The sequence below is a fragment of the Paralichthys olivaceus genome, chromosome 15 (assembly GCF_024713975.1).
Source record: "Paralichthys olivaceus isolate ysfri-2021 chromosome 15, ASM2471397v2, whole genome shotgun sequence".
Taxonomy (NCBI): domain Eukaryota; kingdom Metazoa; phylum Chordata; class Actinopteri; order Pleuronectiformes; family Paralichthyidae; genus Paralichthys; species Paralichthys olivaceus.
The window spans coordinates 10,157,501-10,183,828 of NC_091107.1; the positions used below are offsets into that span (position 1 = coordinate 10,157,501).

Here is a 26,328-nt window from a genome sequence, read left to right on the forward strand (position 1 = left end):
AGAAGATTTGATAAAAAGGAAAAGGACAAATCTTCATTTATATGCAGCAAGAAAAAAAGATTGACATTTACACGTTCTCCCAGGACAATGATATCTTTGCCTCTGATTTTCTATCGATCCCCTCATGTCATGTCTCTGCAAAAATGTCCCTTTCACAGAAATGTAGGTATTGATGTTTTTGTTAATCGCTTGCACCGATAATAAAACTTTTATTTAACAGAATAAAATAATACAGAAAAGATATTAATGTATGTTTAAATTTTATGTAAATCACATTCACTTTTTTAATTCAAGTTATAATAACTCATAATTTTTCTATCACAAGGGTTTTATATATATTTATATATATATATACACACACCTCATGTCAACACTGTTGAAATTGTATAGTAGTGTCTGTGTGTGAGAGGAAAGTGTCATAGGCCGTTCATAGTGTTTCACTGGTATTGGATGAAATCCCTTATTTTACAGCACGGTGGATAAAACACTGACTGCTCACCTTCTCCTCTTCTTTAACACTCTGACAATTTGAGTGAAAGTGCTGATCCTTTATTAAATTAACCTATTAAATGAGCTTCATTAATGGAGGGAGGGATAGATGGTAAATGAAGTGGAGGGAGATGTCAGCATGGAGGAGACAGGAAATGATGAAACAGAGGTTTCATGGTTGCTGCTTCGCTGCCATGACACTCCAGCTGCTTCGATTTTCACCATTAATCTTTACAGTCTTGTACGGACATCTTTTGCAAGTCCTCCAGTTTTATGGCAGCGCAGCACTGAGTCATCGTAGGGTTACTCCAAGATATCAAACTTTTCATTCATGCTAAAACTACAATAACAAGGCATATAGGCAACAATCGAGATTTTAAATTACGAAATACTTGAGGGATAACAACACATGAGGAAAACCAACGTATTCCTCATCAATGCATGTGAGAGCAAATGCACACTCACAGACTATACATGCGCTCAAGGGCGGTGCTGAGGCTGTACAGGTGACGGAATACTTTCCGAACTGTTTTGCCTCACAAATTTTAATTTAGACAGGAATATGCTAAAAGCCAAACCCCCCATGTGTGCACACAACCCTCAGGTGGTAAAGCTTCCGTTTTCCCACCTCCTGCTCTCGGCTTCTGCTCCTGACAAAGTCACAACTTCAAAGACGAAACAGAGGAGAGAGGTGTGATACACACACGCACACTCTTGTACTTCTATCTTAGTGAGAACACTCACTGGAATAATGCATTTTCAGCCCCTTACCTTAACCTTAACCCAATTCTAACCCTAATCTTAAAACCTTAAAAGTCTTAACCCTCAAACAGGCCTTTGAAAAAGTCAGGACATTTTGGCCGGTCCTCACTTTCTCAAAATGTCCTCACTTAGTAAGGTCTATGCTCAGAATGGTCCTCACAAATATCCAAGTACAAGTTCACGTCTTCCTATATTTCCCCCCCCCCCATCCAAGCATTTCTCTTTGACTCTTTGTGATGTATAATTGAAGCTGTGTGTAATTTCCCACTGAATCCCACTCGGAGCTGAACTTTGGCTTCTCTCATGGCTGTGGAATATTCTCTCTGAAATGGAGAGAGCCGCTCTTTGAACATGCTGGTTAACACGCCCCCCGCCCCCACAGCACCCTGACCTGTCTTCATTACACTAAGAGGAGCAGCGTCAGTAAAGAGCAGCTCAGATGCTGTCCAGAGTCGGGATGAGCAAGAGTTTACTAAATGTCGTTTGAGTCCGTCAGATTTTCGTGGGTCTGTGTCGTCCTGTGTGACTTTGGTGCACAGTGATATTTAGCGTACACCTGAGTTTGCTGAACAGCTAAATATCATCACAATTATACTTGTGACATAAAAGCCACACTGCATTTAAATATACAAGGTGATGAGTAAGACCGATCTACTACTACTAAAGAAAGTGGTGGTGTAATTCTAGAAAAACTATTATAATCTAATTGGACATTTTCTAGTCTCTCTATAGTTTTTCTATGATTTTAGATTCTTTGTCTTCTAGAGTTCCAGGTTGCTGCTGAATTCTGTAAATGTATTTGAGCACATACTTTTTTGTTATCACCTCCATGGCAGAAATTATATTTTTCCATTTGATTTCTCAAAACCCAGAAACAAAAAGTACCAGAATGGTCCGACAGTAAGGTAAAACAAAAAATACTTTTTAATCGATCCAAACTCAATTTCCACAGCTACCAGAATTCAACCAGAGCTTTAAAATGGTCTTTAGACGTCTAGACCCCAGTGGCTGCTGGGACTTTTGGGACTTTGGTGCTCTCCCATTCTCTCTTGTAAGAAATTTAACATTTATTCTTGACATTGAAAACAGAGCAGTTGTGTCACAGTTACACCTGAAACCATTAAAACCTCAACAGTGGGAACATGTGGTCGACATGTTCCCACACTCTCCAGTCTCCTGATCTTTTACACATCTGCACGTTAATCTCAGATAAACTACTTCACCTTTATTGTGAAGAGAAAGAGAAATCGGAAGGAGAGTGGGACAGAGGCCTTTATCCATTTGGGAACACTGTAATGATCTTCTGATAAATGTTACGGAAATTTTAGTATAGTTTTACGTTTCACGTTTGGATTTTCAGTCCAGCAAAGTTTAAGTTGCTTTACAAATGATAAAAAGTTGGTGTTTACAGTCTCATGATGGGAGGTAGGTCCGGTATCAAACCTGTGACTATGAGAAACTCACAGACAAGGTTAGTTCTCAGTTTAGCCTTCACACATGCATCTGCAGAGGAAAGGCAGCACACAGTCACACACAGTCACACACAGTCACAGACAGTCACACACAGTCACACACAGCCTGGAGTATTGTTCCTCTCTCACACACACATTAGACAGATTGAGCAGCGTGACTTCCCTCCCCTCTGTGTGACAGTAAACCTTTAATGAGTAATAAAAAGCTCCCTGACCTTGAACGCAGCACGACGGCGAATACATCTCTGATCAGATCTGATGTTGAGCTGAATGCAGCAGAAGGTGGAGACACGGCGAGAGGACAGAACTGAGAACAGTTGAAAAGTGTGACAGAGAAGAGACGTAGGGCTGTAAACATATGGCCAAAAATTAAATCAGAAGATTCTTCCTTGACATCCTATCATGATAAATATCACATCGTCATTTCTGTTTAAAGTTTAAACAGTGATTTTTGAAGGTTGTGGTTTGAAACTCTTCTTTATGAGCGACAAACATACAAGTACTCACACATTCTACTCAAGTAAGAGTACTACATTAACTTTTCTATTTGATTCAAAGTAAGTACTCACTTTAAAACATATTTCAGTTTTAAAAGTAAAAATACTTGCCAGTGATGCTGCTGCTGCAAGAGGAGGGACCAAAAAAATAGATGACATAGTACAGAGACATGAAAAATGTACAATAACAAAGTAAATGTACTTCGTTATATCCCACCACTGAAACATTTTGGACTTGTTACATCTCTATTGATGAATATTATATTGCAATACTGATGATATTGATTTCTGATGATTGTGGTCCAGACTTTCATTGATATAAATAATATCTTTCCTCAGGTGTCACCATGACGTGAACATCACTGTTAACCAAAACTCCGCCCACAAATAAAGACATGATCCTTTCTGCTTATTATTTTATTCATTGTCCAAATTCATATCAGTAGACTTGGAGAAATAAAAGGTCATTTTTTTCCTTTTCAACATTCTCTTAAACAAAAATATAACAACTATTTACAGTCACTCGTAAAAAATACATAAAAAGCGTACAAGCAAAAATCATGTTGTCTTTCTAAAAGACATAAGTTGACGACCGCTATGAGAAGTGAGACAAAAGCAAACTTTAAGCCACAGACCAAGTTAATACCTCTTTGTACAGATTGTGCAGCACAGTCACCACATTTAAGCTTATTGTTGTGCATTTCTGCAATAATGCCAAAAAAAGATGTCGACATCGAACACATTCACATCTCTCTTATTGCATTCCAGGGACAGCGGCGGGACACTGGGGCTAAATGACAGTCAGGCAGGTTTTCATCAAGCTGTGAGGGGGGGTGACACTTTCACAACACAAAAATCTTGTGTTCACAGTGTCGAGAGCTGCTCACTGTCAGATTCTCCATGGAAACATACCGAGCGTATGTAAGCGAGGAGGACAGAGGTTTACTGAGTGAAATTTAGCCCTGAAAGAAACCGAGAGGAGCACGTGGAGTGCTAATAGAGCAAAGACAAGGAACAAAACTAACTCTATTATAACTTCTACATCAACAAAGAGTTAATCATGTGCCGACGTTTCATTTAAAAAGAAAAAAACAACTGTTTGCTCCCGATCCAACGTTTGAAAGCAGCTTAAAAATCTTACGATTTCTGACTGAACTCCTCATCATTCACGACCGGGGCGACTAACAGAAGCAGCACGGGCCAGTTTTCTTTTAAATCTATGCAGAACATTAATACTGATTTGTGGTTTAGAATCTGAGTAAAACAGTTGTGCAAAAAAAAAAAAGAGGAGGTGTCAGTTTGACTCTCAGTCTGTTTCAAAGTTTCTACCATCGAGATCGTTTTCAGATTATAAAAAGAAACTCAGGGGTCACAGTGGACTCTGCTGATTCATAAAGTTCCTGAAGCGATGGAGTGAAATCCATCGGAGGACGACTGTGAGGAGGAAAAACAGTTTGAGTCCCGCTGAGGTGACATAGACGAGAAAGAGGAAGGGATCGGAGAGAACGTGGCATTGTGGCTGTTCAGTTCAAACACACCGGAATATAATAGCATCTAAAAACTCCTTTCAATTATCCAATCTGAGTTTGAATGAATTCACCTTGTGCCATGATGCAGACAGCAGGGGCCCCACGAGGGGCCCACCTTTCTGCAGGCGAGAGCAAATAAGAAGGGCTTTTATTGAAAATGACTTCTGAGCCCAGACTGCATCTAAATGGGTTTTCTTTAAATTCTATGTTGATCACATCCTCGCAAATGTAATTTCAAAACACACACACACACACACACACACAGTCATATCCCAAAACACAGCAGCAATTTCACTTATAGACATTTCAGAAATGGCACCAACAACAGAGTGTGAAGGGACAAAAAAAAAAAAACATGTCAAGAACGAGGATAAGGATAAACTCAAAGTTCCTTTTCAGACTCCTGCCCACAGACAGACGGAGGGCAATCACAGCCACGGATCATTTCTTATAACAAAATATTCAAAAATAGCATTTATAGAGGACTCTCTTCTCTCATCTATACATGATCACTTGACATTAATTTATGGCAGAGAACCAACAAAAATATATATGTATAAATTCATATATATATATATTTGCCTTGTATATATTAGCAATAATCATTTCAAGTCTTTGTGTGGCAAAACAAAAGAAGCGTCACTCTGCGCGAGACAGACGGCAGAAGGAAAAGAAACGTCCAGTAACTTCCAGTTGCACCCCCCCTGCTGCAGCGCTGATCAACACATAAAAATACATTTTGCTTTTTACAGAAACGTTGCTCTGAATGTCTGAACACAAGCAATTCTCAAGCACATCCTTTAAATATTCTACTATCAACAGCGAATGAGCGAGCCGGGCGTTAAAATACATCATGAGGAGAAAAATTATACATCATGAAGCAATAAAAAAAAAAAAAAAGAGATGAGAGAGGTACAAGTAGTCGACGTTAACGCTGCGTCTGCATATTCCTGCTGCATTATAAACAAATGTACAATTTCAAAGTGAACCTGTAGAACTAACATTTCAGCTCGTAATTCAATAGACAACAAGTCTTATAATAAACACTGTAAACAAAACGTGTAAGCATCCGTGTAAACACCCTCCTTTTTCTCTTACCACACCAACTACAGATTCAGTGAGTGTGTGAGTGTATACGCATGCACGTTGTGTGGCCACTCAGTGCTAATTTATCGTTTCTGTCGTAGCTTGTGCAATAAAAATAACAGCACGTGTTTTACTCTACGGGAAGCAGCGAAGCGCTTGTTCTTCAGCTCATTAAAAAAAAAAGAGTTACGATATAGTTTTATTTTTTATGGAACATCCAGGAGGCAGCATGCGGCTAAAGTACCTCGCATCAGACCGAACGAGCAATAAGAGAGGTGAGAGGAGAGCACGACACAGAGACGCCTGAGAGATGCTGCTTGTCTTCTTTTTTTTTTACTATAAAAGCTCAACAAAGTACAATAAGTGCTAAACACAAACAGACGTGCTCTCTGTTAGTTCTGTTTCATTTCTCCAAAAAGAGGAAGGAGAGAATATGTGGAGGGGCTCTTTATGGCACCTGAGGACTTTCCTGACCTCACGTGTTGGTTTTGGGAAAATAAAGTTGGTTTATTTGTGCATTGGAACTGATGTTACTCATGTGAATGTACATTATCAGTGCCAGGCAGGCCTGGAATCTCAATATCAGTCATTTTTCTTGTCTCGTATTCGTCTACATTCATCTTCTTTTGAGAAGACAACAAAAACAGCAAAAAAATCAAAAAAAGTCCTACGAGCGTTTTGTCGCTCAATCCCTTTGTCTGCTCCTCCTCGCTGTTCTCATATAAAAACTCTGTAAAGCTCAAAGATGCAAATGAAAAGAAGAAGAAGAAGAAGAAGAAAAACTTTATACAAAGAAAAATCGCTGTACAACTTTAAAACTGTGAAAAACAAAGAGACAAGAGAGCTGGCAGCACAAAATGGAGGTACATGGTGGTCTGTTTCCAAGGAGGCTGACTTCTACTCATGAGGCATCGTCACTGTCTCTCATTCCTTCGTAGATTTGTCCATTTTGTGACGTCCATCGAGCGCGATGCGACCGCATCACGCTGCCTTTTCTTCTGAGTTTTAAAAAAAATCCTGCTTTTCGTCTTCGTTTTGTTGAATCGTTTTTTAAAAAACACGATGATATGAGTCCCTGGAGGTGGCGAGAGCGGTAACATGAACCATCGGATGAGGTCCAGAGGTGCATTATGGTCCATGGTGGTGTCACACAAGGATCTGTGGGGCGAAGGCGTGGAGAATGTGCTCTGACAGGAAGTGGCGGCAGGCTGCTAACTTAGTCCAAAGCCTGATCCACATGACCTGGTCCATGAGTGAGAATATGTGAGTGTGACGTCACCTCCTTTACACCGCTGACACTTGTTCATCTAGAAGACAAAAGAAGATGATGTTTAGTCAAGAGAGAAAACACCAACGTGCTGCTGATGAACTCACCAGACTCCCTTAAGAGTCTTAAAATACAGTTTTTACTATTAATGTTCCAGGTTTAGTCCCGAAGACATTGATCAGGCCAAACTTGAACATGAAAGTTGATCATTGTCTTTAGACAAAAACTAATGAGAGCACAGAGATAAACGTGTCATTGTGATCACAAAACATGGACATGTGTCTGTTTGGATGAGTGAATCCTTCAAGTAGCAACAAGTCAAAAAGAGAAACAATTTGTTATATTAGAAATCTTTTTTTTGTCAGACTTTGGTCATAAAACAGATTTGATGAGTCAACTAACACGTAAGAACCAAGAGCTAAGTCTTGTTTATGTTGTTGTTTGGTGGAGGAGAAATAAATAAATGTTTTTGTATCGGTTAATTCATCATGTCATCATCCTAAAGGATCGTACCATCCTCACTGTCGGCCAGCTCCTGCGGTGGGAGGCAGATGCTGGGCGGTCTGGAGTAGCCCTGATGGTTACCGGCCAGCCTCCGCGCTTCAGCCAAACTGCCTGCTGCTCCAGGGCTCTGCAGGAGTTTGCTCCTCTGCAGCGCCACGCTGTAGTCCGGAGGTTTGAGGTGAGGAGGCCTGGGAACGAGACCTCCGGGCCCACCCACTACTCCGTCTGTGAGGCCGAGATCCCCCAGAGCCAGACCCTGGTAGCCTGGAGGGGTGGGAGGGGGAGCACGGTAACGCTCATCCTTGGCGGGGGAGGTGACACAATACACTGGATGGAGGTGCAGATCAAAAGAAAAGGAGGGGGGGGGGGGAGTGGAGAAAAGAGGAAGGGAAGTGAGGGATGAGGAGTGACGGGGAAGGGGAATGAATAGGAAGGAATGGAATAGTTGTAGTGAGGGGGGGAGTGGGAAACAAAAGAAAATAATGGGTAAATAAAATCAACGTGATGTTTCACTAACGAAATACACAACTATACATGCAGCAAAATGTGTCGAAGATGAAAAGAAAATATAAATCGGATGAGATGGATGCAGCAGATACAGACAGAACTAGATCTGCAACTAATGAGCACACTCACTCAGGAATCATCTGCCGATATCAGAATAATCGATTAATAGTTTGGTTCTCAAACATCAGGAAACAGTGAAAAATACCCGTCATCATTTTTCATAGAGAGCCAAGTGCTTGTTTTCTGAAGATATAACAATTACAGCAGATTTAACTCTTTTTTAATTTTGAGAAGCTGGAAGCAGAGAATGCTTGACCCGAACGATTAATCGATTATCAGCGGTTTTGTCCAATCATTATCTGTTTATCCACTAGTCTAAGTCAAAAACTGTCTAACAGTTTATATTATTCTCATATTCCTACAGTTTATAATGAAACTAGACTCGAACAAATTTACAGTGTGGGCGATGAGGACGCTCCTGTCAGCTGCAGAACCAGCAAGTGACAAGAATTAGACCTGTTTGGCGCATTATCTAAAAGATGAGAGCCAAACAGCATCATTTAGCAGCTGTTCACTTGAGAATTACAGCAAATCAAGCAACAGGAAGCTGCAGTAATTAATTCAAAAAACAGCGAGACACAGTTTGATTTAGTTCATGTGATTCTGACACAAAATGTGAGCAGCCACTCTCATATTTAATATTAGAAGCCGATGTCTCACTGAATGAAAATCTGTGCAGCTTTACGAACTGAACTTTAAACGGCGACAGAGCTGAACACTGTAACACTGTGTTCACAGGGAATCAAACTCGCAACCTGATCCCTCACCTATCAGGCCCTTGTCTGTGCTTGATGTCACCGTTTTGTAGGCAGGGTCTGTGCTTTGACCTCCTTCCTCGTTGCTCGGCGAGGAGGGGCGCTCTGAGGTGTTTCGCCGCTTTATCGTCCCGTAATTCCCCTCGTAGGTGTCCGACAGCGAGCTGGACGATGCCCAGCTCTGCCGCGACTGATTGGACAGCTCCGAGCTGGAGTCTCTGGCGTGCTGCTTGGCGGCACCTTCGCTCGCCCACGCGTGACCCGCGGCCTCGACCTCCGCTATCGGCCTGGCCAGCTGCGTGTGCTTGAAGCCAGCCAGGTGCGTGTGCGGCAGGGAGAGCGGGTGTCCGTGGATGCCGTGATCCCAGGGGCGGCAGGAGGAGGCGGGGAGGCTCTGGAAGGAGTCGTGGGAGTTGGAGGAGCAGGACGTCCAGCTGCCACGGCCGCTGTCGGCCACTGAGTCCAGAGAGGTGTGGTCTGGGGTCAGCTCCTCAGTTGAGATGGATGAGGTGAAGGTAGAGGCTCGCGTCACGTATCCTCTCGCTGTCGACGACGAACTAGAGCAGATAAAAGAGAAAGGTTTAATCAAAGGTCATCTGTTGTCTGTACATTTACAAAATCAGAAAAGAAACATTTGGATTTGATGTATCACCAGGTCTGGGCTTTAAAAAAAACAAAACTTTTTCTCCTCCTTTTCATAAACCTGCAGTTTGATTCACTGACAGCGTTTTACTGGACAAATAATCCACTCAATGAAACCCAGCAATATTTCATAAAAACAGAGTCGTTATTAAACAGCAAGGCTGCCAAGGTAATATAATATCAGAGAAGCAGACGGATTGTTTTGTCCGGTGATATTTTATAGTCCATTCTTTATGAGACAGAACGGTCTGATCATGGAGGAACAATAAACAAACAGCAGACAATAAAAAAGGGGTTTGTTGTTTACTCAGCCAGATTAAAAAGGCGCCTGCGTGAAAAACGAAACGCTGTTAACGGACAGAGGGAGGAGAGAGGAGGGCAGTAAATGTGGGACGCCAATAAAAACCTGGTGTGTTTAACGACTTCCTGTTCTCTTAGTTTTAATGAGGAAAGGACATAATTGGGATCCAGCTGGGAGTGGAAATCGAGAAGCGGCTTAAGGTAACAGACTGTGTGTGTGTGTGTGTGTGTGCGCGGTGTCTTTTTGGCTACTGGGGAAGGCTCCTGATGTCTATGCGTTTGTGTGTGTATGTTTGTGTAGGACCAGTTTGAAGGTAAAACCATCCACATGTCTGAAATGACATTAATATGAGGGAGGAAGTCATATCAGTCGCGTTTGAATGAGGCTTATTTGTATGATTTGATTATTTCCATCTTTGGTAAACCCCCAAACTGGTTGTGTTAGAAAAAATTGCGATTTACTATGTTGATAAGAATCCTATGGATTTAACCTGTGACACTAAAAGTGAAGGGGCTAAAAGGGATTCTGCACTGACACCACCTTATATGATCTCACCTTATCAGCAAAGGTTTTAATTCTTGGTAGTTGTTGTGAATATTAGTTAAAAATTCTTATAAAGACTGATACACAATAAGTCAGTATGCACTCAAGAAACTCGTATTCAGGTTATCATGCACTGCAGTAACCCGGTAACTCTAAATCTGTGTATAAATACAGCAGGTCAGTATTAGCATTTCTCCCCTGACCATGACCTTATATGGAACGCATGGATTACCTTCAGTACTGTAGAGATGCAACAGACTCCCATAAGAAAACCCTGCAGCACGAATGTGTCTGAATTCAGAAAGAGTCAGAAAGTAGTAAGTGACTCATTTAAGATTCCAGTGGCTCCTGGAGTCGTGTTCGCTTCCTGTAATGGTTTAACTATCGATATGAGGAGGATCTTTTTCCTCTCATCTTGCTGTTGAGCCGTCACAGCATCACTTTAAACTCTTTGTCACACGTGTATGCATAAAAAAGGACGAGTTGAAACCTGGTTAGTGATCTCCAGAGGATAAGTAGCAGGGGAAACCCAGATTCTCACTTAGATAATGACACTGTTTTGTAGGTCAAAGCTGAGGGACACCTGCTACTTAAGTGCATACAAAAACATTGACTTGATAATTTAGATCTTGGCTTTAAAAAAAAAAGAAAAAGCAGATGCTCTGTTTCCACAAATTTAAAAAACATAACCAGACAGATTAGATGAATTTAAGTATAACAACCTTGTGCTGGGCTGGTTGTAATCAGCATTTGAGTGTGCTTGTGTCGCTGCTGTGCTCTCTACAACTGCAGCAGCTGTCGTCGCGGTGGCTGTGGCAGTGACAGCAGCCGGCATGCTACAGGCTCTGTTACTGCTGTTACACCGGTCTTCGAGCCCGGGAGCCGGCACTGAGTCCACGGAACAGATGCTGGAGCGGGAGGAGATCTCGCTGTGGCTGGAGTCCGACAGGTTGTCTGCTTTACCAGGTGGCAGCAGGGCGTAACCTGGAGGGAGGAGAGGGAACAGTTTTGTGAAACTGAAAAGAAGAAAATGCTAAATAATAAGGGACGTGGATGGAATGAACATATGCAAAGGCCGAAGAGTAGAAAATAGGAGAAGGTGGAGAAATGGCTTTGAGTGATAGAGTCTTTTTTACCTAAGGCAGCCTCAAGTTGGATGAATGAATGAATTTTACTCTGGTTGGCTGTGACACTTAGTTTGAACACAACCTGTTACACTGATTTAAGAATAGACATTACGAAGTTTCTGACTTTTTTAATATCAAAAATATAACAACACAGTTAATGTGGTTGAAATAATACTTTTTTCTGTGAACAGCTGTGTATAAACACTTATAACATGTGGTTACAGAAACTTTAAGGCTGTGACCACTTGAGAAAAAGAGACATTGAACAGACACGACTGTCAAGAACACTGTTGGGCTCAAGGTTGAAAAACCTGCTGAATCAAATCACCTGAAACTCCAGGGAAATGAAATAAACATGGCAGTAAATGACCTGCATGTCACTGCATACTGAAACTTACACTGAACATTAATGCATGTTTAGGAAAATGCATTTTGAAATCTGACCTTGAAAGAAGCTGCAAAGTGAAACGTCAACAAAATGGTCAACATCACAACGATTAACAAAAATTCACAGATTTATAAAAACAAAGAAATGTTGGAAACAGGTTTGTTGCTCTACTTCCTCATATCTGCTTTGACGATGGATGGAACTGAAACTCTTGACTCTCAAGTAACACTGGTGCTTCAAAAATGAAATGTGCCATCTCTTTAACAAATTTTTTGTGGCAGATTCTCAAAATTTACTGAAACTTCAACTAAAAGTCTCTCTGAAATACCTCCCTCAAATCACAGTTTTACTCAGGACGTGACTGGATCAATCACTGATCGATCACTCTATCAGTCTCCCTCCTGGTGTGTCTGCCCCCGCAGAGCCAGAGGAACGGGTTGGGGCTGAGCGACCTCCTGGCTCTCTTCTCTGCCTGTCCTTGTCTCTCATCCTGGGGTGAGGAGGACTCAACCTTACCGGCTGCCTCCCCACCATCCAGATGTGGCCTGACTGGCATTAGGTTCTCCCTGGACTGACTTCTTTTCCTCAGCATTCTGAATGGGGAAAGGAGCCTTTTCCTGTTGGGGAACTCTGGGGGCTTTGGGCTCATTAACAACTCGGGCTGGGAGGGAGGTGACAGGGTCGAGGGTACCGGCCCTGGAGGAGTGAGAGGGGAACCAGTGTGAAGCACCCGATGCACCCCTGTCAATCTCTGTGCGGGGCTTTCTGTACTTGCCCTCAGTAAAATTCGCCTTCTCCCTTGTCTTTGCCCCGAAGGAAATGCTCCTCTCTGAACCACCTCTGTCTCCACCTGCATCATCTGCTCTGACTCTTTTTCCACTTCAGTTCTCTTCTCCACCTCCTGTGTCTGATTCTCTTTCTCCCTGTTACTCTCTTGTCTCTGCTGCATGGTCATGAGAAGGATCCTCTTGTGGAGGAGAGCCCCACCTATGCCGTAGCTGCGCAGGCTGACGGTGCCGGCCTTTGTGCTTGCGTCGCTGGTCAGTGACGATGAAGATCCCGACAAGTTCATCTGGCTGGAGTTCTGGGACTTGGCCACGCCTCCCACTGAAAAGGAGAGTGGAAAGTGAGAGATGGAAATAAAGGTTATGCTTTTATTTTCAAAGTTAAGAAAAGGCTGCTGGGGGTGCACACAAGGTCCTCTGTGACTAGATTAATGGCAAAAAACATGTAACAAAAAGGAAAGAAAGAAGAAATAACAATAAATTTAACACAAAACTTTACATGCATTGAATTTTACTCGAGACAAGGTTCCTGCTTAAAACTTTCATCACTGCCTGGAGGTGACGTTTCACCACATCTACTCTCGGCTGTCTTCACCGAGGGCAAGTTTCCTCTGATAGAAACACACAGGGTGAAAAGCACAGTGTGTTACTGCAGACCTTTGCGTGGAGAGCCCTGCGGTGACACTGTGGGGCTGGAGTGAAGGGAGGAGATGGTGGAGACGGTGTCATCAGATGGTCTCTTGGTGCTCCACTCGTCTGAAGAGTTCACCGGCGGTTTCTTCACCACCTGGGGAGAATTGGAGTCTGGAGAAGCCGAAGAAACAAGTTTACAAAAAGGTAAATTAACTTAAGAGTCTGTTATACACCAACAACCATAACACAGAATGAGGTGTTAGTATGAATATTTGTACTTTGATGATGATTTTAGGCTTTTTAATGGTTTTAAAGGTTTAAAAGGGTTTATTAATGCTCTTTTTTACTTTTTACCTCTTTTTATTCAATCTTATTTTGCTGGATAGTTTTGTCTTGATTTTACAGTGTAAAACTGCTTTATGAATACATAGTCTACAGGTGTACTCACTCGGTGTGCCGATGTCCTTGGCAGTGCTCTTCTTTCGTAGATGGTTCAGTGGGACCTGGACCTGAAGGACTTGTGAAACCCGGTTCTGTGTTTTCCCAGACGGCAAAGCCGACCGCAGAGACACCGGAGACATGTCCGACTTGGTGGATCGTCTCTCACTCAAGCTCTTGGACACTAAAACCACACGAAGAAGAGAAATGTGTAAACAGAACAAAGCATTAAACATTTTACATTTTCTAACTGTTGAGTTCTCACTACTGTTCAGTTCCAGGTGGTTCAGTATTCACTGTGAGGTATGTCAGCGCTGGTGAAATATCAACAAATAATCAATCTGTATACCTTTAAAAATGTACCTGAATGTGGAAAAGACCTAAGCAGGAGCCATGAAGTGCAGCCTTTCACATACTGTGGCACTGTCACAGATATGATATGTGGTAGTTCATTGAGCCAATGCACTGTTACAATTATCATACGTGAGTTTTGCTAAACCTTGAAGAAAAGAAAGTCCCATGGTTCTGTGTGGATGCTTTGAACAATACCACACACATCGGACACACTGCAGTATCTGTTACATCGACTGGATCAGTTCCCTCCTGTTATTTTCTGCAAGGTGTTTTTAAATACACTAGGTGGCAGTGCAAACCAATGATATGTATATAACCTGTGTAAAGGTTACTCTGACAACTCTATTATGACCCTGTGAAATGACACAAAATATTGAAATACTGCAATGCATTTTAGTCCGTATGTAGAATACGTACGTAAAAAATGCTTTGAATAATGCTAAACTACATTTTGGCCATGTTTAATCAAATGCACTTGTACTTCTGAATGATTCTATAACAGGCACATGTGCACACACAGTACATGTGCTAATGTCCCTCTGAGAACCAAGTAGAGCTGAAGATCAAAGTTTATATATTATTCAGTATGTCAGTGTTGGGTCTGTGTAACTCACAGGTGCTGTAGGCCGGCTCGCACTGCAGGGACATGATTTGATGTTTCTCCTCATCCGACTCCACCATCAAGTTGGACAGGTACTGCTTCACCTTTCTGGCCATCTGGGCATCCTCGTACAACTTCTTGGCATTGAGGAGCGAGCTGCGACGCACTCGCTTCTTGTGGGCTCCGCCCTGCACGTCCAGCATGTTGGAGTTGGTGCTGCCCTGACTCAGAGACCTGACGATGAAGGAAAGAAAGCGAGGAAGAAGAGGGAGGAGGATGATGAGAAGAAGAAATCAGAGGAAGAAAGAGAAGTAGGAGAGGAAGTAAAAGATTGAAGGAAAGAGTAGAAGATAGATTTGATGAGGGAGAAATTTAGAGAAATAGTTGATGGATGAGCAGAAGATGAAATGTTGAGAAAGATATGGACGATAGATGAAGACAGAAAACAGAAGAAATGCATGAAAGTATAAAGACAGGAAACAACAGGCAGGTTGAGAGAGGGAAGGAAAAAAGGATAAACTACAATCACTACAATCGACAATAAAATAGGTACAAGTGCTTTGTCACCACCTCTTCAAATATTAAATCGGTATATCTGTCTCTGTGTTGGAGCATAGCATGTAAAAACAGGACCATGCAACTGGGAGAGAGGCAGTTGTTGTGGGCGTGCCATGCTATCACAGAACAGAGCATTCTGTCAGTTGGAGGCAAAAAGGGTTAGGGAACAAGATGCACAAGATCTGATATGGGGAATATTATTATGATGCCAGGATGCAAACGGACAAACAGAATCTGAGTCAAATAGCATCCGTCAACATTTCTCATGGTTTGTTTAAGTTTGGGTTTGAGTTTTAAGCTTCAAAGTTCAATTTTTACCATGGAATCAGCAGCTGACAGCACAATTACACCTGTTGGTTAATTTAGAAGCTGCTCTGGAGTTTTCAGTTACATCACATGATCATCAGCAGCACGGGAAGTTTGTCTTTTTGCAATTGAATTGTACAAATTGAAATTTCAGGACTTTCTCTGTGCTTTTGGTTGAAAAGCTGATGTGCAAAGCTGCTGAAGATCATTTGATATGACTGAAAGCTCCAGAGTGGCTACTTAACGGACTTCCTGCCTCTTCTGGTTTCTCCTAAAGTTAAAAATGAACTTCAGCTTTTAGGCCAATTTGGACCAAAAGTTATCAAAGCGCTCCACAAATGAAGCTCGCAAGTAAAGAAAACCTTCTCATAATCAATCATTCACAATTCTCTCTCTATCTATGCCTCTTAATCACCTGATCATGTGCGTTTTCAAGATTCCAATCAGATCATGCCTTGATCTCATTCAGCCAATCATGCCTCTCCTCTCTCAGTAGCAGTCGATAGGTGTATTTTCTGTGATTCACTGTATCCAGCCTCCACCCTAGTCTACTCTAGACATCACGTAAGGGTGTAAATGCCAAAAGACATGAGGAGCTGTTTTATCCGAGTAGATAAGTTCATCCTTTCTCCCTGACTCAAGAAACGAGTCACATTTATACATGTATATGGATATAGACAATAAATTGTCACCATGTAAACATGTTTGCAACCTCATGGTAAAAACAAACTCAAAGTATTATTTCAAGCTACTATATGACTCAAAAACATACAATCTTATGAACATGGACAGGGGAATGAATGGGTCAATGATGGACTTCAGCTGAATGGGCACTGCAAATGGAAGGGTTAATCACACACACAAGCAGGGGGCACACACAGGTGCACACCGATTTATTAACGTCAGGGAGCATGCAGAGTTTATGGTGGTGGGGGTGCAGTGGGGGGTGGGGTGCAGTGGGGGGTGGGGTTTTTTTGCCCGTCCAGACTGAAACAGCATGAAACCAGTACCAGGACAAACTTACCCTAAACTCTTCCACCTCTTCTTCCTGCAAGCAAGAGGTGTGAAGATTGAAGCGTGACTTAAAGACAAGTTCAAGGGTCATGGGGGGAGGAGGGGGGAGGAGACAAGACTATGTAGAGGTCATGCCACCACAGACAGTCAATGATGGGCGATGGGAGGACAACCAGACATAGGACATCTCCCCATATCAACCTGAGGAATGTGTGTGGTGTCTTTGTGCATCACGCACTCATCAAAACTGTGTTTACATTGGAAAAACTTTAGTCCTACATGATTTATTTAAAGTCTAAAAAAAAGTGAAAAACATATCTATGATGTCTTGCAGTATGAAGAGAGTGTCTGCAGGGGGCAGTCATGCTCTGCAGCAGTGACACTGTGAGAGACGCACACACAGACGGAGTGATACAAACTACACACTGCGGTTGGCATCAATTCTACCTCTCTTCCCAGTGAACCGTGCCCCGGGTGATCGAACAGTTACATTTCAGCTGAGGAATGCAATCGAAACACCCGAGAGTCACAAACGAGACAGGAAGTGAGTAGGAATTGATCGAACAAGACCTCAAGTGTGTTCCTGATCCTCTAGTGAAGGATCCAGGTCAGCTGGTGGAGGTATGGTGTAGTGGTTCCCTTTTTGCCCACACAGTTTTGTCTTTATTTTTATAACCTGGAAACTACTTTGCAATGCATGACTTTCAACATTCCTGCCTCTTTCTGAGAAGCATCAAGTTTGTTACAGTTTGACTGATGAAAAACTGGAAGAGCCAGTTTCAAAGATGTTCAGATCATAGAGATGATTTAACTTAAAGAGAAATAAATGAAAAAAAACCCAGACTTCAATTGAAGTTCATCCTTGACAGTAAATAAGTGGAGGTTTTTTTAAACCACTTAACTTGTTACGATAAAGACCCACCAAAATCATTTACATCTTATAATCACAAAAAAATCGACACATAGGGACCTTAAAATTCATTACTTCGGAATTGGAAAAACTTGAAGTGACATATCTGAAAAATTGGCTCCAACAGTCATCTTAATCGAAAATGGTAAATCTTGAAAGGAAAAAGGTTTTTAGGCATCGTGGTATCAGAACAACCAACCTCTGTCTGAACATGAGAGCCGGGTCCATGTTGGCAGAGGTCATCCGCACCACATGTCTGATCTCCTTGGCGATCATCCTCAACTTCTCAAAGTTCACGAGACCGTCGACACTGGAGTCGTTGCCTGGGAGGACGAAAAGTAACGCATGCAAATGGGTAAGTGTAAAGTCGGCTGTCAACAATGTAGAAGAGATAAATGATTCATATTTCTGGACATTCACAAGATGCAGTGCCAGAATAAAAGTATTTTTCAAGAAATATTTTCAAAGTCTTTGCTCTGGTCTCTTTCCCCCAGGAGATCAAAGTGTCGTCTTTTCTTTTATTCTGAGTCACACTGGGCCATTAAAGAATTTTCTGCATGTTGCACAATCACATAAACGTTTCCTTACAAGTCCATAAATATATATTTTTTTAAAGACATGATCTTTAAGGAGAAGTAAATTTTGGTCGTTTTGATGCAAGATGGGGAAGTCTTTAGCAGAAGTAAACTGAGCCTGAAACCGACCTTCTGCACAACACAGAGGAAGTAGGGAGCTTCAGACTGAGCAGAATGACTTGTAAAGCATCAACAATGACCTCTCAGGGAAATGCAGTAACAACGCAAAGAAAAAATATGCACATAGTGAAATTCAGTTCTATCCACAAAGCCTATTTTTACCTTCATGTAAAAAGGTGAGGTCTTTCTTGACCACCGGGAACAGAGGGATGATGGGAGGCTGCATGCTCTGGCTGCTCAGGGTATTGCGGTACTTGGCCATGTTCCTGGACGGGTCGAAGACGTCCTGCAGGTCGCTGAACAGCTTCTCGTACTTGCTGGGCAACTTCTCCCACGAGCTCCGCAGCCGAGCCACTGGGGCCAAGTTCAGACCGCTGCATGAGAGGGAGAAAGGAGGAGGTGCGAGGAGAGCGTGGGGAAGCAGGGAGGCAGAGAAAAATTAGTTATGGTGTAAAAAGAGGGCGGGAGGGGAACGGGAGAGGAAAAAGTGAAGAAGCCGGAGGGGGAAATGAGGAGAGAGGAGAAGGAAGAAACGAATAAGGTTTAAGCATGATCATTCAATACAATATAAAAGACTAAATCCCAATCAAATCCCCATATGAAAATTAATAGTTACCACTTTTTGAACTAAAGATCTTGGATTAGTGGGTTCTTTCTTTTTCAAGAGAAGAGGACCCCTTGAGGCACTTGAGACTCCATACGACTCAGAATTATGACAGGCACATCATTTACTTCTGCTCTCTTGAGCCACATTTCTGATCAAAAGTATGCAGAAGTCCCTTTCAAGGAACTAAAAGGTCCCTGCAGAGCAGTTTTTTTCCTGCGTTTCCACCACGGCCTAAATATCTTTCTTGGCACAGTAGGAAAACAAGCCGAAAGAACGTTGTGTTGCAGAAATCACTTTGTCAATCACAGTATATTTGCATCTACGGAGACATTTATGCTGCAGTTATCCAATCTCTACTCATAATCTGTACATAAAAATGTACAAAAAATTGATTATGGTAAAAATAGTAGCCTGTGCACAACACTACACTAGCTCATGAATACACACAGATACTGTTAGGTTTAAGTACCATCACACCTCTGGGTTCAGCCAAACAACAAGAGGCCAGAGGAAATTAACAACAAGCTGCAAACAGCAACTGTTGCTGTGGGAGTCTGGTTTTAAATGGTGTGAGGCTGCAGAGTCTCTGTGGTTTGGGCGACTCGGGGCTGATTCAGTGAGACGACAGGAGAGGGAGGGAGGGAGGCAGAGGGGAGGAGGTGAGGATGAGTCTCTGGAGGATGTGAGGGAAAGAGGCGAGAAGCCAAAGCTCATTTGACACAAAAGCTGTCAGGGGACATGGAATAAAGACTCGCTGCCATCGCTGAACAAGAATCCTGCTTTGGTGCAACTGCTCGACTTGATGATGAAACAATGTGACACGACACAATTTAAGCAGTCGATACACACTCACAAACACTTACACACTCACACTCAGACCGTTTCAGCAGTGAGCTCACCTGATAATAGCGAACATGGAGTTAAAGTTCTTGCACTCTCTGCAATGCAGGGCGATCTTGATGAAGTGCTTGATGGTCTTCATCCTCTTCAGGGCGTTGGGCTCCTTCAGGATCTCTGTGGCGACCCAGAAAGTCTCCTGGTTGATCACCTCCTCAAACTGTTTCAGATTTCCACTGCCCACTGACGAGTCCAGCTTAAATAAGTCGTCCACGTACCTGGGAGCCATGACAAAGAATGAGAGTCATTTTTGCAACAAATATAATACTAGGCTATCAGAGCAATAAAAACCTCCTGCATATTCTCAATCAAAATGCTAAACGATCGCATACTCTGTGGACTCGATGTTCCTGAAGAGCTCAAAATCTCTCATGGAGAGCTGGGCAGCGACCTCCATGGTGCTGAGCTGCAGCAGAGAGATCTGACTCTCTCTGAGGAGGTCCTGGGCGTCCTCGTCAGAACACAGCGTCTCTGTCTCCATGTTGTTCTTCAGGTAGTACCTGCAGGGCAGAGGAAGAAGCGGGAAGAAGTTGAATCATTCTATGAGGTCAAAATATAATTTCTGTGTTTTTATTCTTTTAATAGCTCAGTGTCACAAAGAAAAAAAGTCTAGCTTCTTTCATTACATCTTGTTGTAACAAATGAAAACCAATATATAATGCCTTAGTTTTCGTAAGAAGTTATTCATTAGTAAAAATGATCTGATGATCTCACACTTCTCTGCAATTTTTCACACCCACAATGTGTGTAATATTTGAGAAACCACTTAATGAAAAGAAATGCTGGAATGGGAGGGGGGCCAAGTGACAGTGACCATAAAGAGATAAGCAGGATGTAAAATACAATTATATTTCTATGATGGTAAAATGTGCGTTTTTAGAGCTACAGAAGAGACTTTGAGCTGCAGCATCTCCGCTGATGCCTTAACACAGGCTGCAGAGGCAGACGAGTGGGTGGACAGGATCCAGTTTGTCAGCCGGCTCTATCTCCAGAAGAAACCCAGATAAATCTCCGAAATGGCCCTCTCATTCACGTCTCATTTTAAATGGACACATTTTGCTTGTCCAGCTTAAGATTAGTTTGAGCAGAGGTTGAAAAATGCTCCGATTATATTGACAAATTTCTGCCATATTTCAATTTGGTGTTAAGAGGGACGGAGCAGAGAGAGGCTCTCAGCAACAGAGAGGTACGAAGGATGGCAGGCACATGAATAAGAAGGAAAAAAGGGCCATTTTTCTTTTTAGGTCTGATCTCCAACACTTTTCTGGCAGCGCGTGCAGCAGCAAACCATCTCTTTAACCTCATTATGTGCTTTTATATGTTTATAAGTCTAAAAACCCCACCCCCAAGTGTTAGCAAGGTTGTGATCCGCTCCTTGTTACTCTGCTGCAAGATCTGAAAAGAAGAGCAGCTACATGAGATGTGAGGGTGTGAGGTGAGAAAATCAAGCAGAGTTTAAGTTTAGTATCAAGCACAAGACTTGGTTCACATTAGGAAACAGGTCACAATTTTTCTAAAAGCTCACAAGCAGAACTGAAGACCTACAGAGCTGCATCAGGCAGATTTAAGACGTTTTAAGATTTTCTGAGAACGTGTAGGTGCTTCAAAAATACACAGAAACCAAATAAAGAAGACACATCTGCATCCTGGTAGATGGAAGGAGAGAAGATGAGAGAAGTGGTGAGGAGACGTGAGGGAGAACTAGAAGACTGGGAAGGAAAGAGGAGGCAACAGGACAAAGTGAAGAGATGAGAGGAAAGGAGAGGAGATTAAATTAATGATGGACAAAGTGGTGCTAAGTAGATCGGGGCCGAGGCAAAGTGACTGGAACCAAGCCATTGTAAATAGCCAGTGGTGGTTTGTGGGTGTGTGTGTGTTATGTGTGTGGGCTCTGGATCCCCAGCTGCATCTATATGTATTTTGGCAGAGTGGAGAAGCCTCGGCCGGTCCCCTGTCAGACCCCCTGTCAGTCATCTGAGGGGCGAGACACAGGGGGAGGAGGACTGGGTGTGTGATGCAGGGAGAGAAGATGGATCTGCCTGCTGCTCCTGATAAATACAACTACTGCAAACTGTGCTGAATACATACTACATGTACATCCTGCTGACACTGCACAATGTGTAAGTGTGCATACATATATATCTGTAAAACTACTGCCAGTTTGACAGTGTGTGAGTAAGAGAAACAAGATACACAATCACTAAAGGCAAATACTTACTTTGTAAGAAATAACAACTAGTGTAGGAGATGAAGAAAAATACAGACATATGCATTTAAAAGTGGAGATCTACAGATGCTGCTTGCTCATAGCTCTACAGTTAACCCTGTAGAGCCCACTGTTGTAAAATAACATCAGGTTAGCACTCTTTACATTTACAAATATGAATTATGTATATGAATATGCAGAATCTGTTGGCGAGGGACAAGATTCTTTGGCCGGAAGCCTTCTGGTTACAATTTCCAGTTTGACCAATCATGTTTGAGCAGGCTTTGGTTGCGCTCGGGTGAACAGTCCGTGTGGAGAGCGAAAGAGGCACAATGACACATTGAAATAGAGATTTGTTTTGCGTGGAGAAATGTTTAACTGTTAGAAAAGAAACTAGACAGGCCTTCGAAAGTGTAAGGTGAACGGAAGACAGAGTTCTTGGCCCAGATATCTGCTGTCTACACCGGACGCCCAAAAATTATTGGCCACTGTCCCTCAGAGGCTAATTTGTCATCAGATGATAGCTGATGGGCTCTGAGATTGCATAGTAAATGGGTCCTTGCAGTGGTATTGGATAGTAAATTGTTGTGTCTAAAGTCAGGGACCGCATCCTTTGGAAACTGCATTTGTAGACTAATTATGTCAAACGTCACGACTAGGCTGTCGCAATTCAAAGGCTCCTCCAAATGCGGCCGTCAAATGTGTCCTTCCATACCGAGCAGCGGAGGCTCCACCAGATGGATCCTTCCCGGCCCAACATGCAAATCCTGGTAAATGCATTAAATTAGATTTTACGCATGTTGTGTCTTTGTCTTTGGATGTTGACGTTGGATGAAACTGCATGTGCACGTCTCACATTACATACGTATGATCATATACTGATAAAAAAAAATTGCTTTTTACCTCTGCAGCTCGGCCATCCATCAAACAAGAGTCTTATAGTGAGTAAGTGTGTTTGGGAATGTGTTAGACTGTGTACACGCATGTTTGAGACTTCCTTTGCAAGAATACATGCTTCAAATGCAAGTTAAATCATTGAATACAAATATGGACGACTGTGTAAGTGCAGTACATCTGAATGTATATGAATGCGTGCCTGTGAATAAGGATGTCTGTATCTGTATCTATGGCTGCCTGTGCATGCGAGCATGTGTATGAATTATTCCAGACGTGTCATGTTGTCTGCCGAGGCCTCCGCCCCTGACGGAGGATGAAATATTTATGCTAACCTAGTTGGGGGGGACTGATGAGGGACCACAGGAGGCGAGAAGAGAGGGAGACAACTGTGAAAAACTGACGGAGGATTCTTTCCAAAGCAGACTTCATGGCTGACGTCCAATTATCCTTCATGTCCTACTAACTTTCATCTTAAAAGAGAACGTGTCTGGCATCGAGAAGACAGTCTGATGTGCAACAAACTGGGAGACGTCAAAACCAAAACACACACTGTCAGTGTTATGGTGCAACAAATTAAACACACATCACTCAAAGACTTAAGGTCCAAGTAAGTGATGTAGAAACTTCTGCAGAAAACGCAAGGGAATTTTTAAAATGTCATGGCAGCACTTAACCAGCATCACATGCAGCTCACTGTCAAGTACAAACTGTTGTTTTAGTTTTAAATCAGACAAACTGCAGCTTGTGTTTAAGGGTAGCACCATAGAAAGTTTATAAAAATGGACGTGGACTACTCGTCCATTGTCTGAAACTTGTATTCTCTTGCAATACCAGCAGAGGGCGACTCCAGTGGTTGCAAGAATATGTCAGTTTCTTTAAGTCCTCTTTGAGAAAATCACCGTATTTCTCACATCAGGAAAAATTTTCCTAAACACAGCTTGATGAACATTTGTTGGTGTAAAGACACCGTGAGATTAACAGCTACTACCGTCCAGTGGGTGCAGGTTGCAGTGTCCTTGATCTCTCGGTCAGACTCCACCCCCGCTTCTCTAAATATGGTTACTTATGGTTAAAAATAAACAAGATGGCGCTGGTAAAAATGCCAAACTCAACACTTTAAAACAGCACTTCACAAACCATGTGTGACGTCACGGTGGGTTGTCAGCTGCAACTTGGGCAGCGCCACTTGATCTATCATTGTGCTGAATTGGGACAGTGGCTCTGAGCAGAGCTCCTGCTCCTTGAGCGCTGCAGTGTTTTTTTCTTCTTTTTTCTGAGTCATTTACTCAGGGAAATGATTTACAGCTCTGCAAAGCTACAGTGAGTGAACTAACTACATCTCAGAATAGTACCCCGTGTCCCCAGGAACACGAGCCGCTGCTCAGGAAGAATTTAATCAATATACATGCACTATACATGAACAACTTTCTAGTGGAGCTAAACTTTAACTTATATGGTGTGAAGTCTCTGTTAATGGTGAGTTGATGTGTTGTAGGAAGACATTCTTGCATAGCACATGGTTAGAAATCTGTTTAAGGGGTAAAACAGTAGTTACATTTATAAAAATTATAAATGTCATCTCTCATGGTGCACAGTATCATGGGTCATGGTTTTGGTTTCGTTATACCATTCTTCAGTTAGCCAACAACAGTCCCACTGTTAGCCTCTGGGCAAGACAACTAATATCTAGGCTAAGACTCTGTTTAAATACCTTTTGTAGGTGTTTTAGTCCAGGCCCGTAAAATTGAGATTATTCTATGACTAATGTGCTTCTCTGACCATGGAATATTGTTGCTTTCTGCTTTATTTAAGTATTTTTGTTAGTTGCCTTGGGTACAGACAGAAACACTCCAGTGTCTGACACATGTGGGCTCACTTTAGAGAAAAATCCACAACCACTCTGGAAGGATAAGGCATGTAAGTCAACCATTTGATTACGTACGACATTCAACAGCAGTGTAATTCCTCTGCTTCTCACCTGCCGTTGAGCTGAATCCTATCAGCCAGTTTGGAGAATTGGTCGGGCAGGCGCCGCTGCTTTATGACTCCCTCAGGGCTAACCGATACCTCACACAGGGAGTAGGTCTCCGGGGCCGCGAGGAGGCCGAACTCATTGACGGTGTGGGTGACCACATCCTTGGCAGTAGTGTCCTTACTGATTATGATGTAGCAGCTCTGCTGGTCGGCCTTGAACACCCGAATCACCTGGTCCGGGATGTCTGAGAGTGGAAGAGAAAATAAGAAAGAGGAGAGCTGTCAGTGACTGATCAGGGCTGGATGAGTTGACAAAAGAGATGTGAGGAGAAGACAAAACTCTAACAAATACCAAATAATGAAATAAAACTTAATGTAATGAAGTCTGTGACACGATAAGCAAGTGATCTTTACATTTTTTACAATGATTTTTGCCTAAATAATGTAAAAATATTATCATTATTAAGAAATGTGGTCTCTGCCAGTGATGGCAGGAAGGCTGTTTAGTTATTATATCCATATTTAATCTTCATTAAATTACTAGAAGCATTTATGTGACATGACTCCTCTGCTCCATACTCTGAACAGATTGTGCTGAGTACTCTCCTGCCAGAACTTCTGTGGTGAAAAAACTAAATGGAAAAAAGGGTCAAAGACAGTTTCTGGTGTCAGCATTGCCCAACTTTGAAATACAAATTCAAACCATTTACATTTATCAATGACTTCTTTTTTCCAGCCTAGAGGAGGAATAGATGCACTGAATTTTTATAACTTGTGCAGGGACTTTTGGGGGGGTAAAAAGATTCCCCCAGAACTTATGGAAACACAAGGAGTTCATGCAATGGTTCCTCGTTGTGGTGGAAATTTCCTGTGGTCGAAACATATTTTACATGATCTTATAATAGCCTTGCATGACGATGCCACACATGGCTGTATAAACTTAATCAAACTAAACATTCACATAAAAAAAACAGACTTCCTTTAACACTGCGTTGAAAACAACATAGTGTCGATGACATGCAACGATCACTGACATCACAGGTTATTCACACTTCACATTAAACATGCACACAACAGTCTTTTAAAAAAATGCAGTCTGATATAAAGCTTGAGCAAGAGAAGGACACATGCAGACAGAACTCATAAAGAAAAGTTGCAGAGACAATGATGACACAACAGGAAAGAAGTAGAATGTTGTCTATTTTTTAAGTATTACTAATATTATTATTATTGCTAAATAAAATAATTAAATACACTGTAATGTTTGATATACCAGTTAAAAGCAAGTACAAAAATAAATAATCCATAAAAACAATAAACATTTGCAAGTCTTGTTTAAGGTGACAAACTATTTTTTATTGTTTCATCAGGGCAATAATCAGGAGCCAGATGTTGAATGCTACGGGTTTTGCTTGTCTATATACTGTATGTATGTTCGGATGTATACATGTATTTATATATATTCAGATTATCTGTTAAATAATAGAAATGTTCCTCCTGAGTGAAATACTGCATTAAAGGTGT

At 42.1% G+C, this 26,328-nt stretch overlaps 1 protein-coding gene across 24 annotated transcripts in view; it reads right to left on the minus strand.

Moving 5' to 3' along the window:
• Nucleotides 1–3,622: 3,622 nt before the first annotated feature.
• LOC109628648 (Rap guanine nucleotide exchange factor (GEF) 6) overlaps nucleotides 3,623–26,328 on the minus strand; it is a 131,095-nt gene continuing 108,389 nt past the window's right edge. For 16 of the 24 annotated variants that reach the window (XM_069510122.1, XM_020085869.2, XM_069510117.1 and 13 more), the window contains 14 exons: nucleotides 24,809–25,049; nucleotides 20,060–20,227; nucleotides 19,730–19,945; nucleotides 18,386–18,597; nucleotides 17,728–17,851; nucleotides 16,629–16,652; nucleotides 14,754–14,974; nucleotides 13,796–13,969; nucleotides 13,372–13,518; nucleotides 12,917–13,036; nucleotides 11,137–11,398; nucleotides 8,941–9,485; nucleotides 7,616–7,933; nucleotides 3,623–7,142 (listed from right to left, as the gene is read on the minus strand). In XM_069510122.1, coding sequence (XP_069366223.1) covers nucleotides 7,120–7,142; nucleotides 7,616–7,933; nucleotides 8,941–9,485; nucleotides 11,137–11,398; nucleotides 12,917–13,036; nucleotides 13,372–13,518; nucleotides 13,796–13,969; nucleotides 14,754–14,974; nucleotides 16,629–16,652; nucleotides 17,728–17,851; nucleotides 18,386–18,597; nucleotides 19,730–19,945; nucleotides 20,060–20,227; nucleotides 24,809–25,049 — 2,795 coding nt within the window. In that variant the 3' untranslated portion in view covers nucleotides 3,623–7,119. The remainder of the gene's footprint in view (nucleotides 7,143–7,615; nucleotides 7,934–8,940; nucleotides 9,486–11,136; nucleotides 11,399–12,916; nucleotides 13,037–13,371; nucleotides 13,519–13,795; nucleotides 13,970–14,753; nucleotides 14,975–16,628; nucleotides 16,653–17,727; nucleotides 17,852–18,385; nucleotides 18,598–19,729; nucleotides 19,946–20,059; nucleotides 20,228–24,808; nucleotides 25,050–26,328) is intronic. The other 8 variants (XM_020085871.2, XM_069510118.1, XM_069510123.1 and 5 more) reach the window with 2 other exon arrangements.